At 35.5% G+C, this 19,049-nt stretch overlaps 2 protein-coding genes across 2 annotated transcripts in view; one reads left to right on the top strand and one right to left on the bottom strand.

Annotated features, from left to right (window-relative positions):
* Positions 1-19,049, top strand: part of LOC117914223 — a 71,524-nt gene that overhangs the window by 33,413 nt on the left and 19,062 nt on the right. The gene's annotated exons all lie outside the window — the stretch shown is intronic.
* On the bottom strand, positions 1,160-3,104 carry LOC117914224 (7-deoxyloganetic acid glucosyltransferase-like). Its single transcript, XM_034829461.1, has 2 exons — positions 2,446-3,104; positions 1,160-2,331 (listed from the first exon to the last, which is right to left on the bottom strand). The coding sequence occupies exons 1-2, from the start codon at positions 2,945-2,947 to the stop codon at positions 1,370-1,372; spliced, it is 1,464 nt and encodes a 487-aa protein (XP_034685352.1). The 5' UTR covers positions 2,948-3,104; the 3' UTR covers positions 1,160-1,369.

Genomic DNA, 19,049 nt, shown 5'->3' with positions numbered 1-19,049 from the left:
TTTTCCATGACAAATAATTTGAAAAAAAGCAAGAGTCTAAGAAAGAATTTGAAATAATTGAGTTAGGAGAAATATAATGAAAATGTAGGGTAAGGCCGGCTGACAATGGAGTAGACCTAGAAAGCTGGTGGCACATGGGTTGGTAAATACATTCATCAGATGCTGAATTAATAAATAGACGTTGGAAACTTTGATCTCTCATTAATATTAGTTGTACTTCAATGGTAAGATATTAAAAAGAAAAAAAGAAAAAAAATAGAAAGACTTTTAAAATTTCTAAATTTGAGTTTTTAATAACCCTTTTAACCAAATTATTATTATTATTATTATTATTATTATTATTATTATTATTATTATTATTATTATTATTATTATTATTATTATTATTATTCTGGGCAAAGTGACAAACTCGGGAGGGACAAGAGGTAAAAATGGCCGATGCATGGGTCCAAGCCTTGTGAATACAAAAAGTTGCAAAGGGATAAAACAAGGGAGAAGAGGTACAAAAACTTGTTTCCAAAAGGGCTGACGTATGGACCCAAGTCTTGGAATGCAACAAGCTGCGAAAGGATTGAAGGTTGGCTATGGGCCCAAGTCTTATGACACGAAGTTGGGAAAAATGTGGAAAACGACAGGAAAAAAAAAAAAAAAAAAAAGGTAGGTGCTGTGGGCCCAAGTCTTGAGACAAGGAGTTGGGAAAAATTTGTGTTTACAGTAAAGGAAAAGATCCATCCGATTCACCAAAAAATAAAATTGGTCGCTCCACCGGTTTAAATGGTTCGATCATCAATTTAGGTGGTTTGATTTCAATTTAATGCTTGAAATGGTCCGATTGTCTAATCGAATTGGTATTATGATCTAACTAATTGGACTAGTTGGTTCAATTATTGGTTTAAGTGGTTTGATTTTAATTCAATGCTTGAAACGATTCAATTGCTTAATCAGTCAACAATTTAACTAGTTAGATTGACTGGTTCAATTATTGATTTAGGTTATTTGATTATAGTTTAATGTTTGAAACTGTTCAACTACCTAATTAAATCGGTATTGTGATCAGTTGATAGCTAATTGATTTGACAAATCAATTTGATTTAGTTTTCAAAACTATGGTTAGGATCCCATGACAGTTTTTTCCTATCGATAAATTTGGGCTTATTTCATTAATACTTTTTTAAATTGCATCCCAAGCAACCGGTAAAGGTTCCAAGTAAGAGCACAAAATATCCAATATTCTATAAGTTGGGCTTGCTTACCTACTTTCCCAAATTAGCCCCTCTAGTTGCAAGGGCATGTGATCCTGCCCCGCACTTCTACCGATGGTTTTTCTTTTTTGATTGAAAAAGAACTTGGAAAAAAAAAAGGGAGGAAATCACATTTCAACGGAAGCAAGTTCCTCCAGGCTATGAGAGGCGCTCATCAACCTTATATCCTCGATCAAACGGTCAAAGTTACAGTAGGAGGTCCCACCTTCACTCAGGCTACGTCTTGCCAATTTTGCCATGGCATCTACCGATTTGGTGAACTCAGCTCTTCTCTCTTCCATCGCATCTCTCACCATCTTTTCAATAGTAACTCTATCGCAAGTGTCCTTCATATCCATACCCATCTTCCAAACATGGCTCACGAACCTACTGTTTAACTGTTGATCAGTGAAATACGGCCAGCAAATCATTGGCACTCCGGCGAATATACTCTCAAGCGTGGAGTTCCATCCACCGTGAGTTAGGAACCCACCCACAGCCGGGTGCGCTAGAACCTCTTCCTGTGGAGCCCAATCCACGATTTGACCCCTCTCCTTCGTCACTTCCCGGAGCTGCGCTTGCAGCTGAAACTCTCCATCTTTTTCTGTGAGGGAGTCTGGCCGTATGACCCACAAGAAGCGACTCCCGCTGTTGACTAGACCATGCCAGAACTCCATCACCTGCTCCTTTGTGATGACCGTGATGCTTCCGAAGCTGACGTAGATGACAGATTTTGATGGCTGGCGATCAAGCCACGCTAAGCAGCTTCTGTCTTCCTCCCAGAAACTGTTGGAAAACTGTGACGTGGTTGTTTCGGATGCAAGCCTGGATTTGAGATGTGCGTGGAGAGGTCCAATGGTGTAGATTTTCGGGCAGTGATTGCGTATTTGAGAGAGTATGGGTCCGTCTAGGTCTTCAAATGTATTGAGTATGAGGGCATGGGCTCGTGGGGTTTGTTGAGTCTCCGTGATTATAAACTGGATTCCGCGGTCATTTGCATCCCTGGTACGGCAAAAACTAGGTAGATCTCGCCGCCGGAGAAACCCCTCCATTCCCGGCACTCTGGTTACTAGGCGATCCATATCATCATCTGCAGTTCAGCCATACTCCTAGGAAAATAAGAAAAAGAAGAAAGAGAGAAAAACACAGATGGAACATGAATATAAACAACCTTTTTTCATGAAAGATAAGCCAGAAAAGTTACCTTTAAAGGGGACTTCCCCTGCTTCAATGAGTTCGGCGAAAGAGAAATATGCCAAGAAGCAACAAGGACTGACAGTACGGCAAGAAATGATGGGAACTCCGACTTCATTAGCAACATCAATGGCAAAACTCATGAGCCCATCTGCTATGATGCAGGTCACCGGGTCGGAACTCCGGCACCACGAAATTACCATCTCCCTAAACAGTGGTTTGGTCGTGGCTTTTATTCCATCCATCATATCCCTCAATCCTGCACCAGTCCGCTGACGATCCAATGGCAACCCATCGGTGATTGTTTGGAAACGGAAGCCAGGATAGCGCGTGTATCTGTCCAGAATATTTGTGTAACGGAGGAGGCGGTGGTGGTTGTAGTCGGAGTTGAGGAAGGTGATGCGGAGGCCGGCGAGGGAAAGAAGTTCGGCGAGCTTGAGCATGGGATTGACGTGGCCTTGAACTGGTAAAGGGAAGATGAGGACATGGGGAGAGACAGACCGATGTTCCATGTCGAATTTTGGATTTGGTGATGTAGCAGCGTCAGTTCTTTGCTCCTCTTTATATCACTGTGCTCACTGCTTAGCTTGGGCCATCTGGAGGGTCACACATGAAGAATAGTTGAGATCCACTTCCACTTGCCCTTTTAATGAAATTATGGGATGTTTGCTTTGTGATTACATTGAGATTGAATAGACTTTTCCTCATAATAACTACTTATAAGGTTATAATCTATAATTACAACATAAGTTATAGATATGAAGATTCTAACAAAGGTGATGAATAATCTATGTGCTTGTTGAGAGTGGATCAATCGTACTCTCCTTTCATCTATGTGGGCATTAATTTGCTATTTCATGAAAAGAATGGCGATATAAGTTATTGCGCTCTCTCTCTCTATATATATATGCATTCCAGTTGACTACATAAGATAGAAAAATAACATCATCATTTGAATGAGAAAATTATTTTTCTTTGCAGAAAACTAGAGCTCACTAGCAACATGATTATTCCATTCGATCCAGATATTATCAGAAAGTGAAATTCTAAAACATATTTCACACCCAAAACTCCATTGAGTACATGATGGCCTGAATATGAAGATCACATGCACAACTACACAATGAGGCATCCAAGACAATAACTTAATTGGCAATGATGGGTGCAGCAGCATAATGGGCAGAAGGGACGGAAGCCCAATCCGAAATGGGCTCCATTAACTGTTGCAACTTAGAACTCGCCTCAATCAGTATTTGGATATCAGAACGGTTGAACTGAAAAGCAAAGGCCACGAAGAAGTAGACCATAACATTGAAGCGGGTAGTCATAGCCAATGTTTCCTTCCCACATATCTTGTCACCGCCTAATCAAGCATAAAAAGCACAATAGTGTGTCAGGTTGTTGGTTATACTCAGCAAGTTACAAACCAAAATTTGAAGAAAATTATGGAGTGAACTTACTGGGCAAGTTGAACATCAATCTTCAAGAAAGGACTCCTGTCTAACAATTCTACAGGAAGCACTGGGGCCTTTCAGAGTACCTGATCTCCAAATCTTGAAGAGCTTGCAGTGCTCCTTTCTCCACCTTCCATTCCTCTAGTTGATCTAGCTTCCATAGTTCAAGAACTCGAAGCTGAGGAACACCTCCCCTAGAGCAATGCATGCTCTTCCCTAAATAAGATTTGGCAAACAGTTTAAGACTTCTTAGGTTGGGAAGCTTATAACCCAGTGATTGCATTGGACCTTCTGTAAGTTCTGACGAAGATAAGGTAGGGTCGGTGAAACTATGTGGGAATTTGTGAGTGTTTAGTTAGGTTGACAATTTTGGGCAAAATTCTTAAGTGTCTCCTAACTCAATTTTTCAAAATCCTTCTTCTGACTACTTGCTTAATAAAGATCGAGACATTGAATTTGCTTAGAGACCAAGGCATATGGTTGAGGTTGGATTGGACGGAATTGAATCAACCACATTATTTAAATGTTTTTTTTTGTTTTTTTTTTTTTTTATTAAGTGTTCAAAATGCCTTGTTTCAGGATTGATCAAACTTTAGGTCGGATCGATCCGGGTTGCACTTTCTTGATGAAATCTCATCCATTGGATTAAGGGCTTCTTTCATTTAAAAACCCTGAAATTGCTTCCTATAATGGTAGAGAGATACAACAACAACCATCTCCTTTTATTCTCCTCTTTTCCTATTTTGGGTTGTTAGATTGCCAAGAAAATTCAACTTTCCTAATTTTTTTCCAAATTGGTTTTAATGGATTTTCTTGAGAAAAAAATGGGTTGATTTTTCATTCATTCATCTCTCAATTTCTAATCTATTTGGGTTTTTGTCAAAACTCATTTTCTTCTTGTGTGGATTCAAGAAGAGGTCGAGATCGAGCTTAGTGTGGACTCCAAGTGTGGTCTAGAAAAAAAAGGTGAGAAGTTAATTGAAAGTGAAAAGTACTAGTCAAGTGGTCCGGGAAGGATTGGTAGGTTTGAGTTAGATAAAACCTTGTATTCAATTTTTGTTCTTTATAGTGAATTTTTTTATCAGTTGTAAGCCCGTGGTTTTTGATATCTTAGGAGGCTTTCCACGTTAAAATTTGGCGTCATTGTCTCTTTTTCTCATCCTACTTTTTGATTTTTTTTTTTTTCAGTTTTTGATATCATTGGTTAATTGGGTGTATATATGTTAAATGGAAGAAAAATGAATTGAAATAGGTGTAATTACCCATTGGATATCTTGAATAATTTTTTTTGTTCATTTTGGTGAATGATATCTTGTAGTAATTGAAAATGAGTTAAAGAAGATAATTGTTTTTATGAATTAATCTTGGGGAGTGTTGAAGTATTTTCATGTGACTTGCATTTGAAATCTGATGGTGTAGTGTTATTGCATTCATACTTATTTGAATATTGTGTTTTGTTGAAAAGTTGTAGGAAGAGAAGTTTATAGATATTAAGAATTTCAAAGGTTAGAAAATTTGTGTTGGGAAACCTTTTTAAATTGTTCAATAACACCTATTCACCCCCTCCTCTAGCCATAGTCCATATTTGAGATCCACCTTTCATAATTCATATACAATTGATGGATTCCTCAATTGTCTAAACAAAATATTGTATGAAAGCTTCACGAGACCTCTTAAAGGCTTCAATTCTAGATCCCCAAGGTGGTCATTAACATCAATGGATTTGATCCTTGAAGATGAGAGATGGTTTAAATTTAGAACCATGTCAATCATTGTATGTACTTGTGATGACATTGTCAATCCCAATTTTCTAAGATTGAGAAACTTGTGTAGGCCATCTCTTACCAAAGTCTTCTCATTTATAATTAAAGAGTCCACAATGTCTGAAGGGTTGTAAGAGAACCAGTACTTGGTCAAAGCATAAGTTTACTTGTGTTGACCAGTACTTGGTCGATAGCCCTCACTCAAGTACAAGTGTCGTAGCTGTTGCAATTTCCACATTGAGATAGGAAGTTGGTATGCTTTATATCTAACACTTGAAGATTCCACAACTTGCTTATGGATGAGGGAAGTGTAGACCCTCCATTTTGTCCCTTTAGCACATGTCTTTAAGTTCACCTTCAGTGCTCCACAATAGTTCCTTGGTGGCCCATTGCTACTCATACTACTTACCTTTTTTAACCATCTTGGAGACTTTGATTGAGGTATTTATCTAACCCCATTGTCACCTTTAGCAACCCTAATTTAGACTAAGGTTTTCCATTCCTTTTTAGGGTAGCTTTTAGGTGCACTTTTAGGATAGCGCACTTAGGCATGTTTAGGTCACTTAGACAACGTCCTAAACACCCTAATGTCATGGACTTAGTCGTTCACTAAGCTCGTACAGCACTTAGGCAAGTCAAGATGCTTGATCTTGCTAAGTTAGCCTTGCTCCCAATGCTTAGCTTGCTAGGCTAAGACGTTCACAACTCAAAAGCTTAAGAAGCTTAGTAGGCAACTCTCTAAATAATGGAAGCTCTTATTAACTCAAGGAAGCCTTTACAAGTGCTTGGAAGCTCACTTGCTTGGTTAAGAAGTGATTTTGGGTGGCGCCTTGGCCAAATGAGGGTCTCACCTATTTATAGGCACAATGGAACTTTTTGGAACCTTGGAGGGTTCCTTACAAATCAAGAATATTCTAGAACTCCCTACACTAATCTATATACAACCCCATGTACAAGAATATACAAGAGATCTCTAGAATTCTCTAGAAAGCCTTGGACTCCTCTCATGCCTTCCACCATAGTGTAGAGATGTGTGGACATCTCTAGGCATCTCTAGAACCTTCCACACTCTTCCCACCAATGTCTTAGTGTAGATGGCTTCAGGAGTCTCCAGAAGCTTCCCTCCTCCTATATAAGCCCATGGGGAGGGTCATTTGAAGCATCCTGTGACACTAAGCCCACTTAGGTACACCTAGCCCATTAGGCACCACCTTAGGCCCACTTAGGCACTCTTGGCTCATTAGACACCACATTAAGCCCACTACCTTAGGCCCACTTAGGTTCATCTTGGCCCACTTAGGTTTACTTAAGCACACTTGGCCCACTTCGTTCGCCCTAGCACACTAGGACACACCCTAGGTCACCTTTAGGCATTTTTGCATGGCTCATACTTTTGCATGTGGTTGATTTTTTATTTTTTTAGCTACGTGATTTAAATTTCTTTTGAATTTAAATTTCATGATATTTATTGATTTTAATCTTTATTTTATTTTTATTTTATTTTATCTTTATTTTACTTTTATTTTTATTTTTATCTTTATTTTATTTCTTGCATGAGGAAGTGGCTGCCGACAATTTGGAAACAGGCTCACTAAAATTATTAACAAAAGAAAGTCCACGGCTACAAATGGAGTGTAAATATTCATGCCCTAGGAAAATTCATCCAAAGGGAATCACCACTTGAGAGAAAAGGGAAGGTTGAAAACCGTGTTTTAGGAAGATTCATGGATTATTTTTGGAAAGGAAAGGTTCCACAGGCTATATATATATATATGGGAAAACACAAGAAGCATAGACAGTTTTGGAAATAAGTAGATTTGGGACCATATAGAGGAACCTTTTGAGTCTCCACCAAAAAGTTGGCAATCGTGCCATGAAAAAGAAAGACCTTCACTCTGCCATAACAGGTGTCAACATATCATATGGGATTCATGCACCATTAAGGGGAAGGTGGTAGGCTATGAGAGGAATAAGGGAGAAAGAGTTTTTTCTTTCTTTTTTTTTTTTTTTTTTTTTTTTTCTGGTTTTGGTTTTTATTGAAGAGATGAAAGGAACAATAGAGAAGATAGAGAGATAGGGCATCTGCGGCTGCAGACATGATGTTTGAAAGTTGCTAGTGTGAGAGTGGGTTAGATGAGGACTTTTAGTGGAACTTGAGAGCACACACGCAAAAGACCCTTTTTGGGGGATTCATAAAAGGATGGATTCCGATTTTTGGTTGGTTCTTTAAAGAAGAGGGAAGTTCACTAGTTCTGGGGTTCTTGAGAAACATTTGTCAGCCTGCATCTACTTAGAGTTGGATAGGGTCTGTTGGATCATGTTCAGAAGTTGTTTTCTGGTGACTGTGATAATACTAGAAGGCATGGAAGCTATATAATAGGAATTTGAAGACAAAATGTTTCCCTGCATGGTTCAATTGAAAAGCTCTTGTGTGATCTTGAGCAGAAGGAAGAACACATTGATATATATGTTGAATGATTGCTTAAAGCTCAGTCTTTTCCATAGGGAGGCTTGCCTGAGTGAAAAGCATTATCGATTGAGTATTGTGCTAAGAATGCCAAAAAGGGGTTTCTCCATTTCTGTGTTGACAGCTTACAATAGGAGCGGTTTCGTTTGTCTGAGAAGAAAGGCTACGTATACAAGTGAACGATCTCAAAGAAACCACTCTATGAAAGGATTTGGCAATAAGAAACCTAACGAATCAGGGTATGTCAAGTGGAGGTTCAAATATGGAGGATGAAGGCAATATCTCGATTCCACCCTTTAGTTCGATCATGGTTTCATCTTCTTTGGATGATCAAGAGGAAAATGATTTTGCATCCCAACCTTCTGTTCTGAGTAAAAAAATTCTCCAATTGAAAGTCCCTGTTAAAGTATTTGGTATTTTCATAGATAATCTGATGATTTGACACGTCTATTTGATGAATATGGATTCCTATTCCAGCTTCAAGCCAAATGCTCTACACATTTAGGGCGAAAACTGTACCTGGAATGATCGAGACCATTCTCTCATCTCTGATTTTCTCATTCCCAAGCGTATCAAGTAACCATCAAACTTCTTCATCAGCAACCTCGCTAAAGAGTAATCTTCTGATTATTGAAAACAGAGTGCATTATGACATGCATGCCAAACCAACCTTGCAAGGAGGAGGTCATCGAAAGAATTATGGGGTTCTCTAGGTATGAAATAATGGATCATTGCTAGTATGAGTTTTTTCACATGTTGCAGTTGGACATAGAGATGAGCATGATGAAGTTGAGCATAGTGAAGCTCACATGTTTAGAAAAGAGTGATTTGTCATCCACAATTGTTGATCAAGTTCATGTTTGGGTAGTTTTTTAAGAATGAGAAATCTGGATTGGTAGTCCAAGTGCTGGAGGTGAGATAGCCCATCATCAATGACACTAAACAGAGTTGAGAGCCCTCTTTGAGCAAGGCAACATCCCAGATCAAAAGTATTGCCATTGTTACAGTCACATCTTCGAAAAATGAGAGTGAGTCGTATGAGCATCAATAGGTAAGCTCTCTCATGCAAGCTACAGATGATTAGTTAGTACTATTGAAGAGGTAAAAGATGAAGCTCATGAGGAGCTTAAAAACACAGATTTTGAACTATAGTTAGAAGAAAATTGTGTGAAAATTGACAAATCAGATGAATTTTTTAGCAAAGGCTTGAAACTCGATAACAAGTGGCAACAAAGGAATTTGATTTGGAGTTGGACCTGATGTACAGAGGAAGCTTAAGTGAGTAGAAAATAATTTGTTTAACCATGGTCCGCATGAATCAAACTCTATTATTGCAAGATGAGGTAGAAGTTGAAAGGCTTGATCAATTGAAAGCTAGTAGGATGAAGGAAACTAATTCAAGAGGCAGGTTGAACTTGAAGAGATATTTGCCCGTGCTCACTTAAAAATAGATCTAGAGGCTATTCGAGCAAAGATTGTGGTGCTTCTTGATCCTAAGAATATTGAATCTCTTAAAGAAAGTTTATGGTTTTTCCAAAGCAAAGCTACGAAACAAGTTCTGCTGCAGATAATGATTTTTTTTTACCATCAAAGCTGTTGGCTAAAGTATTCTCGATATTAGAGGAAGTAGTTAATGCTTTCACTTGATGCTTGAATCATGAACCCTGACTGTTACAAGTAGTGAGACTCAATTTATCATGAAGTTATTGAGAAAAATGACACAACTTACAACTCAAATGGGCAAATTCTAACTGGAGATCCTCAAGAGTTCAATGGGATGAACCTTCATCCATCTTGGAGCCATAAATGAAAGCCCTTATACTATTCACCAAATCTTTCTTGAATGTGACACTTCTCTTTGATCCAGTATTCAGTTCTAAGTGACCCTATCCTCGAGAAAGAAAAAGAGAAGTGATGAAACCTTGGCAATGAGAATTTAATATGGAATACAGAAAACCTGTCAATGTAGAAAATTGTGAATTTTGAACCTTTTGTTCAGTGTTTGACTACTGTTGGGGATAAGCCAGTCGAGCTTACAAATCAAGTTGCTTTTTAAATCGAAGTATTTGACAGCCAAACACCCTTAAGTTGAAGCATTTGACAGCTAAACACCTTTACAGTGAATTGGTTTCTTTTATCCAAAATCCCTTGGCTCCACTCCTTTGGCCACCTTAGTGCACACCTCTTCCTCTATTTGTTTCTTTGATTGAGAATTTATAGTTTTGAATTGAATTTTCAAATCCTTTTCAACTTAATAATTCTAGCTTTAAAAATCCATCTCTAGATTTCTTCTAGGCAATAAGAATCTTCATTTTCAATAAACTTGTTGCTGTCAAAACTTCTAGCATGCATTTTCTTTATTTTTCTTGATAATTTTCATGGTTTTCTTGATTCCTTAACAGACATGAATAAAATTCATGATTCCAATAATGGAACTAATTGAACCAATTCATGCAAAAGTAATTAAGGCTTTGGTGGGAGCCCAACATCCATGATATTTTCTTCACTATTGTTTGTTCGATATTTGATTGATTGTATTTCCTCTTTATGAATACATGAGATGGTTTTACACCTATTATGGAGCTAACCTTGTTTCTCATTTTAGCGCTCGACTCGTTGTCTAGGTACGCTCTCCATCAACCTATTTTCAAAATTCCATGAATATCCATGTCTTTGTGTACTATGCCCTTGTTTGATGTTATGCTTGATTGCCTTGATATACGTTTGATCGTTTGGTTATCTTTGATAAAAAAGCATATTGTGTGCCATATTTCTAAATTAACTATTGTTGTTTTGATAGCGTTTAAGAAACAGTCCATGTACGCTTCCTAACCCTATTTACAATTGCGATTTGATTTCTTTTTGGCATGCTGGTTCTAAAATCACCTTAGCCTACCTAGGTACCTTCAATCGATGGATTAATTGCCACTTTTCCCTCGACTTAGTCATTAGAGACCTCTTTAGGGCTTAGAGGGATGCTACCTCTTAGAGGTGTCTTCCCAATAGGTAACTTGATCCTCGGGTTTTTCAAGACTTGTTTTTCCAAAACTATGGAGTCATTTCTTTAGGGTTTTCTTTCTTGTTTTATTTTCCTTTTTAAAATAAAATAAAATAAGTGGCGACTCCAACTTTTCCAAAACTAATTTTTCACCAATAAAAATGAACTTCGCCATTAAGTGGGGACGCATGTGAAAAATGTGGGTCCACAAATTGGCGACTCCACCGGGGATTTTGAGTATCAAGCTTGAACACTAGTTGAGAAAAATGTGGCATTTAATTGGTCGATTAGAGGGTACCCCATTTTTTAAGCAAGGTGAACCGATTTGCTTGCTTGTTTGGTTTGCTATCTCGACATGTTTGATTGCCTTGAATGATCACTTGATTGCTTGTTCACTTCAGCATAATTCACTCCCACATATGCTAGATAGGATTTTGTTTGTATGATACCTATCTGCTTGGTATGACTGCTTGTTGCATGACAACCATTACTCTTACATGATTGTATGATTGCTTGTCTTTGTTTATTATCTCACTTTAGATTTAGGGCTTTTCAGATGCACCCACATCCTTCACTGCATTCTTTAGATTATACCCTGAGTGTTGAGATATAAGAGAGTCTTCACCATTAAGAAAACCCCTGGGAAAGCGAGGAAGTGTATCTGTGGAAGTGATGACCACCTTACATGGAAGCACCTCGTCTCCCCGGAAGTGTGCAAAGGGTTGCATACCGTCGGAGGGTAAGATCACTTCTGCCTATCCATTTTATTTTATAGAGCCACTTCAACCTTGTAGGTTAGCCTAGACCCAATTAAGATTTCATTCCTACATGTGGGTGCATCTGTGGACCTTCAGAGCAACCTTGGTCACAATTGGGTTCAATTGTCCTCTTCATGGTCTCCTTTTGGTGTGCTCAAAGATTGGTACATATTTGAGTTTCAGTTGGGCCACTTTTCTGCATTGTGATTAGTGCTTTTCCACCCATTCTGAGCTTCTTTCATGATATTTCTTTTTCCTTGTCTTTGTACTTTATAGTAATGTTATTCGTTTTAGTTTAGATTCAACTTCTTAGATTAGAGTTGGAGATAGATTGATCAAGGTTTCAAAGCAATCAAATATGGATCCTCAGTATGTTACAATTGATCAACTTATGGTCACCATGACTCTATTAAGGAGGTATTAGCAGGTTTGAGCCAGATGATTGATGGACAGTGAGATAGATAACATCCAATTTATGATGAGATGTTATGTGATTCATTACCTCCCACCCCCACTACCCAATTAGCCAGTGACATTGTTGAGGGTGACATCCTACATATGATGAGTTTAGTGGATTATGAGTCAAAGTTTATCATATGAGAGTTCTTATAGAGGATGTTAGTTTTTCTCTAAGATGAGAGATTTGATCGACATGGTTTTCTTCATGATGAGCCTGAGATGGACGTATTGGATGATAATTGGATGGTTAGCATAGATTAGTCAGAGATAGTTCATGTTCTTAATATGCTTGAGATCTTCATCGTTGAGAGATCAAAAGAGATTAAGTTTATTTATATTGGAGGATCTTGCTTATGTTGATGATATGTTTGAGGAAATTGTGAGCCCAGATATGGTCATGGAGATTCATCTATTCCAGGAGACCCTAGGGACTTACTTGGAGTACACCACATGTCACTAGAGAGTTGACCCCAAAGAAGAAATATGATTGATATATCGAAATATAGACTAGTTCTTAGACCCTACCAATGTGGATCAGCTAAAGAAGTATTACATTTGAGACCATGGTCACAGGATGGGTGGTCATCATTTTGGTTAGTCTTACACTTTATCACCTCTATCTATATATTAGACCGTTGCTAGCCCATTGAGCTTCATGTGGTATGTTAAAGCCTTTTTCCTTTCTTATAGCCTTGATTACCATTTCTACACTCGGGTTGGGCCTTTTGATGTATATGCATGCTTTGCTAGGAAAGTCTTATGAGCTTTAGACTTATAGGCCTATCTTCTCATTTTTGTTACCATCTCCTTATCACCTTGTTTGTTCTATTTTACTATCATCATATTTTCATTCTCTTTCTTACTTTTATCATTATTTGCTTCATCTTGTTTCTTCTCTTCCTTGGGTTGATGATTCTTCACATCTTGGGGCAAAGAGGGCAGTTATATCATTCCATTCATCCCATTATTTGGCATTGATTCGGAGATTTTAGTTTGAGAGATTGTCTCATGGGATGGGGTTCATGTATTCATCAGTGATTTGAGAGAGTTTGTTCATTCATTATATTTTTCCCATTGGAATTCGATTTATTGATGATTAGAGCATGCACATTCAATAAAATAAAATAAATAAAAAAGAAAAAAAAGAAAAAAAAAACGCAATGATATGTTTGTGTATGATATCTTGCTCCATTGGGCACTTATGTCACCTTTTGAGGTCTGTTTATTGGGTATATTTGTCATTGATGGTTATTGTGAGATTTTCATGAGTTTTCACTCCTTGAGCCACTATTGTTATGCATTTGGAGTGTCGAGGGTTCGTGTGAGAGTTGTATGAAATCCTATGCTTCTCGGATCATGGTTAATATTACGTATGAGATATGAGTGATCTATTTACTAGGGTCCTTGGATCATTGTCATATCTACCATTCGATCATTGGTGATATGACTTTTCTTTATTGTACAAATATGGGTTGATTATCATTCATTCCACTTTCTCATTGCCTTTTATTGTGTCCCATCACCTTTTTCCAGATTTTCGTTCCACCTTTTATTCATTTCTTACATATTGATACACATTTCTGATTCAATACCTCCTTCACATCATTCACAAGTTTCGTTGATGGTTTGACCACTTATCATTTCTCTTGTTTCGCCATCGACATTTCCTTTGGTTACCTTTAGGTCCATGGCTCATGAGATTTTTCTATGCATTACATCTTGTACATGAAGGTATGGGTTTGATCATTGGGTATTTGAGCCTAGTTTCCCTTCATTTCTTTCACCCTATCACCCTAGCCTACGTTATGTCCCGTGTCTTAAGACCACCCTGAGGCCATGAGATCAGATGCTATCTTTGACAGCCTCTACTTAGGTTGGTTTTTGGGATTTGGTTGATATGTAGAAATCATCTTGTTTTTTCTTTTGGGAAATGCTTCTTTGATGCTTGGAGGTGATTCAGTGATGGGTGTAGACAATTGCTTTATTTTATGGATGATATTTGATGTCGTCTGGCTTCCCATTCTACTATGCATCAACTATCATATTGGGGTACATTTTTTTTATTAAAATTACTAGTTTTTCATGGTTTATGATGATAGATGATGATTCGATAGTATACCTTTGTCGTGATCCTCTAGCGGAGTATGTTGAGATGATATTAGTTCTAGTGGAGCATTGTTGATCTCATTGACGGTTGTCATGATTCTAGGTTCCATTTGTGGAGTATTTCTAAGATATACTAGTAGATTATTACTGAGTTGGGGACAGTTTTCAGTGCAATGTATAGATCTTGTATAGTAGAATGATTCTCTATTATGTCTTATCCATGCATATTGATGTAATGTAAAAATGAAATCTTTTATTAGTGGGAATGTAAAATTCAACTCATGTAGAGATATTCGATGAAGAAATAGGGAAATATGAGATGTTTAGGGAACTTGATAGTTGTATCTAGTTTGTTTCATCCCTTAATGTTCTATAAACTAATTTTGTTTGTATGAAAGTTTCTGTTTGCATTATACTATTTGCTATCACTACCTATGGTGATGGGTTTATGGTGTTGAAGGAATTTTCCTCCACACAACTCTATCAACTGCCCTATTTCCTGATAGCATATGTAACTGTAAAAAGGGAAAAGATAAGATGAGCCATTTATATGCCATTAAAAGTTGTGGAGCACATGCATTGCTATTCACATTTCTTACATGTTCATCTATTAATATAGAGGAATGTTCAAACTCACATGCATCAATTTATAGCATTCACATGATGGGGTATTCTTCCTCCATTTATCACTATTTGTTCATATATGATTCATTGATATTAATAATTAAATAATATTCAAATTCAAAATAAAAGTCCATTACTGAATCTAATGATAGTTTTTGCATATTGAAATCTTTGGTTATGATATAACTATTTATTTTTTAAATAAAAAATAATGATAACAATAAATTCGTTGACTAATTTTTGTTCATAAATTTTTGGTATTAATTGGATTACTATTTGAATTTTGATTTATTTTTAAAAATTACTAAACTCGTTAATAAACCAAACACGTTTTGTTTAATTTGGAGTTTATTTTCTTAATTAAATAATTCATAAAATATTATATATGTAAAGAAGAATCTAATCAAGTCATTGAAAATAAAATTTGGTCTATCTTTTTAATGTTATTGAGTTCTCTAACTTTATAGTGTTAATTAAATCATTTTTTGAGTTTCAATGTAATTTTTAAAATTAATAAATTTTAAATATCAAGTATACTTTGATTTGAAATTTATTTGCTTAATAAAATTTTTTAGAAAAGTTAATTTTTTTTAGAAAAAGCACATATAATTTACTATGAGTGATGTTTTAGGATTTTAAAAGTGTTTCCTAAATTTAATCAAACACTTAATTTAATTTTTTTTAAAAACACTTTTTAAACTAAAAACACTTCTTACAATCATTGAATGTCAAAGAAACTCTTAGTATGCTTAACCTACTAGACATGATGCACTTATAATGATTGTAACTATTAATTATTTTAATTCACATATGACAAATTTATAAGATAAATTATAATTTGGTTACATGTAATTTTTGTATAAGATACAAAAATTTTTAGAAACTTATATTAAAAAAATAATGATTTTAAAAACTATTTAAAAAAATTGAGTTATTAAAATTTTTTATTATTTCAAATTTTAAAGTTTCTAATAGATAATTTTTTGCTAAAACTGAGGTATTAAGATGTTCTACATTTCTAATTTTACAAATAAAAAAAGATAGAAAATGTACTCAAATGAATGCTAAGAATACTACCCATTTGAATTAGCCTCTAACATTATTCATTAGACAAGATCCACTAAAAATGTTATAGTAAGAAATTAATCATTCCCTTTCATAACACAACTCTATTATATAGAGTTTATTCATTTAAATATGATCTATCCATTGATAACTATTAGAGGTTGGTAACCCGAATTCTATTTGATCTAACTCGAAAAACTCATGGTGTAACATATCTGATGAAGAAAAATTATGAGCTTTTTTGAGGGATTTGTGTGTTCTTAACAATTATAGTGTGTCTTTATTATGTTTTTCCTTGTTATCTATTCTCGCCATTTCGCAATAATTATTCCAGTTCACACAATAACTCTATTACATAAAGCCAATTTTGCACATGGGCATCCTATTTCTATGAGTTATGGGAACCATTTATGGTGGAAGATTATTTATTTATATTGATATTTATTATTTATAGGACTTACAAGATATTTATGCGGGTTTTTGATAAGTTTGTGGGAATTAAAAAGAAAAATTGTAAATTATGGTAGTGAAGAAAGTATTAAAAATAAATTCAAAGATTTTTAAAAATCGTCTATTCAAGAGACAATTCTTTTCTTATAACTTATTTTAAAAATAAGTAAGTAAATAAATCGTCTTTTTAAAAAGATTTGGCTTTCAATTTTTCTAGTTGACAAAAACTATTAGAAATTCTTGATCCATTACCATAGTTTACAAATTATTTTTTAAAATTACCATACTCTTATCAAATACCCGTTTTCATGTTTTAGTGCACTTTCTATTTAATTAGTTGCATAATACTAATATACCTTTTGGACAAAGATGAAAAGAAAATGATAATATCAAAGAGATTAATTTTCAAGAAATTTTAGTATATGTTGAATGATAAATAATAAGTTATTTATTAATGACCCCTTCATATAATATTGATTGTTCTTGCAAGTAGGGAAAAAAAACACTATACAAATAAACAACAACCATAATAAAACCAAAACAAATGGAAAATAAAAATATATACCACTCACATGATTCATTCATTAAACAAATGAAAAATAGAAAATTATATCATTCACATGATTCAATGTTCCTTCACCTATCAATACTTTAATTCACATGATCACACCTATTTGAAAGCGAATGATACATACAAGACATGGCTTGTTGGTTTAAATTGTTTTTAGTTATTGGAAAGCATTAAGGATAAGATTTTTATTTTTTTAAGAAAATAGATTTTATTATATTTTGATGCCATAGATAAAAGTAAGGAAACTAAGAAAATAGAGAGGAGATTTAGCATGAGTAATTGTGCACCAGGAGACACTCCGGTGGCAAAAGGCAATAAATTTAGTTTGTACCAATATTTGAAAAATGAACTTGAGAAGAAGGATATGGAGAGGTTTCCCTATGCCTTGGTAGTAGGAAGTCTCATGTATGTATAAGTTTGTACACGTCTAGATATTGCGTACATTGTTGGAATGTTAGGCAGATATTTGAGTAACCCAGGTATGGATCACTAGAAAAAGGCAAAACGGGTTATGCGGTATTTATAAAGAACTAAAGATTATATGCTCACATATCGTAGATCTAGTCATTTAGAGATCGTGGGATATTTAGACTCCGATTTTGTGGGATGTCTTGATAGCAAGAGATCCACTTCAAGCTACATCTTCATGTTGGCTGAAGGAGCAGTTTCATGGAAAAGTGTTAAACAAACACTTATTGCTTCTTCCACCATGGAGGCAGAATTCATAGCTTGCTACGAGGCATTAAACCATGGGATATGGTTGTGGAATTTTATCACTCAGTTGCGAATTGATGATGGGATTCAGAAACCACTAAGAATCAATTGTGATAATAAGGCTGCAAAATTATATATTAAGAACAACCGAAGTTTGTCAAAGTCCAAACACATTGACATCAAGTTCTTGGTTATGAAAGAAAGAGTTTAGAGTCTTCAAGTATCAATTGAACACATAAGCACAAACTCCATGATTGCAGATCCGCTCACTAAGGGTTTGCCACCCAAAGTATATTATGAGCATGTTACACATATGGGTGTTTTACACATTGATGATGTGCTAGTATAGTGGAAGTTTGTATTTAGATTTTGTGTTTGTTTTCTTGATGTGATATTATGTTTGTGTTATTTGTACAGACCTTGATTTTAAACACTATTGTAATTTGAATACTCTGAATTGAAATGATGACTTTTAGAAGCAGTTTAGCATCAAGTGTTGAAAATGGAATTTGACTATTTTAGTCATAAAGTATGACCAATTGGAATTAGACATATTAAAGATCACATTCTATGTAATTTCCATGCTACACATCCATACTTGATCCATGTTGCTAATTTTGTTAATGTTGTGATTGATGGGTCTAGTTATAATTATGATTAACGAAGGCCACTTTAATCCTGTGTTAACATAATTAGTAGACTGGATTGTTTAAGAATATTTAGATAGAATAGCAAAATGAGCTCAATAAAGTACTATTGTGAATCATTGTTAAAATATATGTGGTCCAAGTGGGAGATTGTTAAAATATGGACGCACAAACATATTTTAAAATATGTGGTATGTGTGATGATTCGTCTTCATGAAAGAAGGCATGTTTTTCTAATGAATGATATATATATATATATATATATATATATATAGTGATAATGGAGAATAAACAAATAACATAGTATACTCTGCAAAAGTCCCAAGGATTTAATGTTTCATTCGAACTGGTGGCTGAGCCTTCTTCCAAAGTGAATTGCTTGGATCCAGATGAAGAAATTCTCCAAGTTGGTTATGCCTTGTTCAAGACTTCCAAGCGATTATTTGTAGATCTCATTCTCACCTTCCAAGATCGCAAGGACAGCCAATCATTCTTCCACAATACAACTTGGGAGAAAGCCTTTGTAGTGATTGAAGTT

The sequence above is a fragment of the Vitis riparia genome, chromosome 5 (genome assembly GCF_004353265.1).
Source record: "Vitis riparia cultivar Riparia Gloire de Montpellier isolate 1030 chromosome 5, EGFV_Vit.rip_1.0, whole genome shotgun sequence".
In the NCBI taxonomy this organism is placed as follows: Eukaryota; Viridiplantae; Streptophyta; class Magnoliopsida; order Vitales; family Vitaceae; genus Vitis; species Vitis riparia.
This window is presented reverse-complemented; position numbering and strand designations above follow the sequence as displayed.

Coding starts and splice junctions, on each gene's coding strand:
- LOC117914224 (XM_034829461.1), bottom strand. CDS start 2,947: ATGGAACATCGGTCTGTCTCTCCCCATGTCCTCATCTTCCCTTTACCA. Junction 2,332..2,445: donor AGGGGAAGTCCCCTTTAAAG/GTAACTTTTCTG, acceptor GCTGAACTGCAG/ATGATGATATGGATCGCCTA.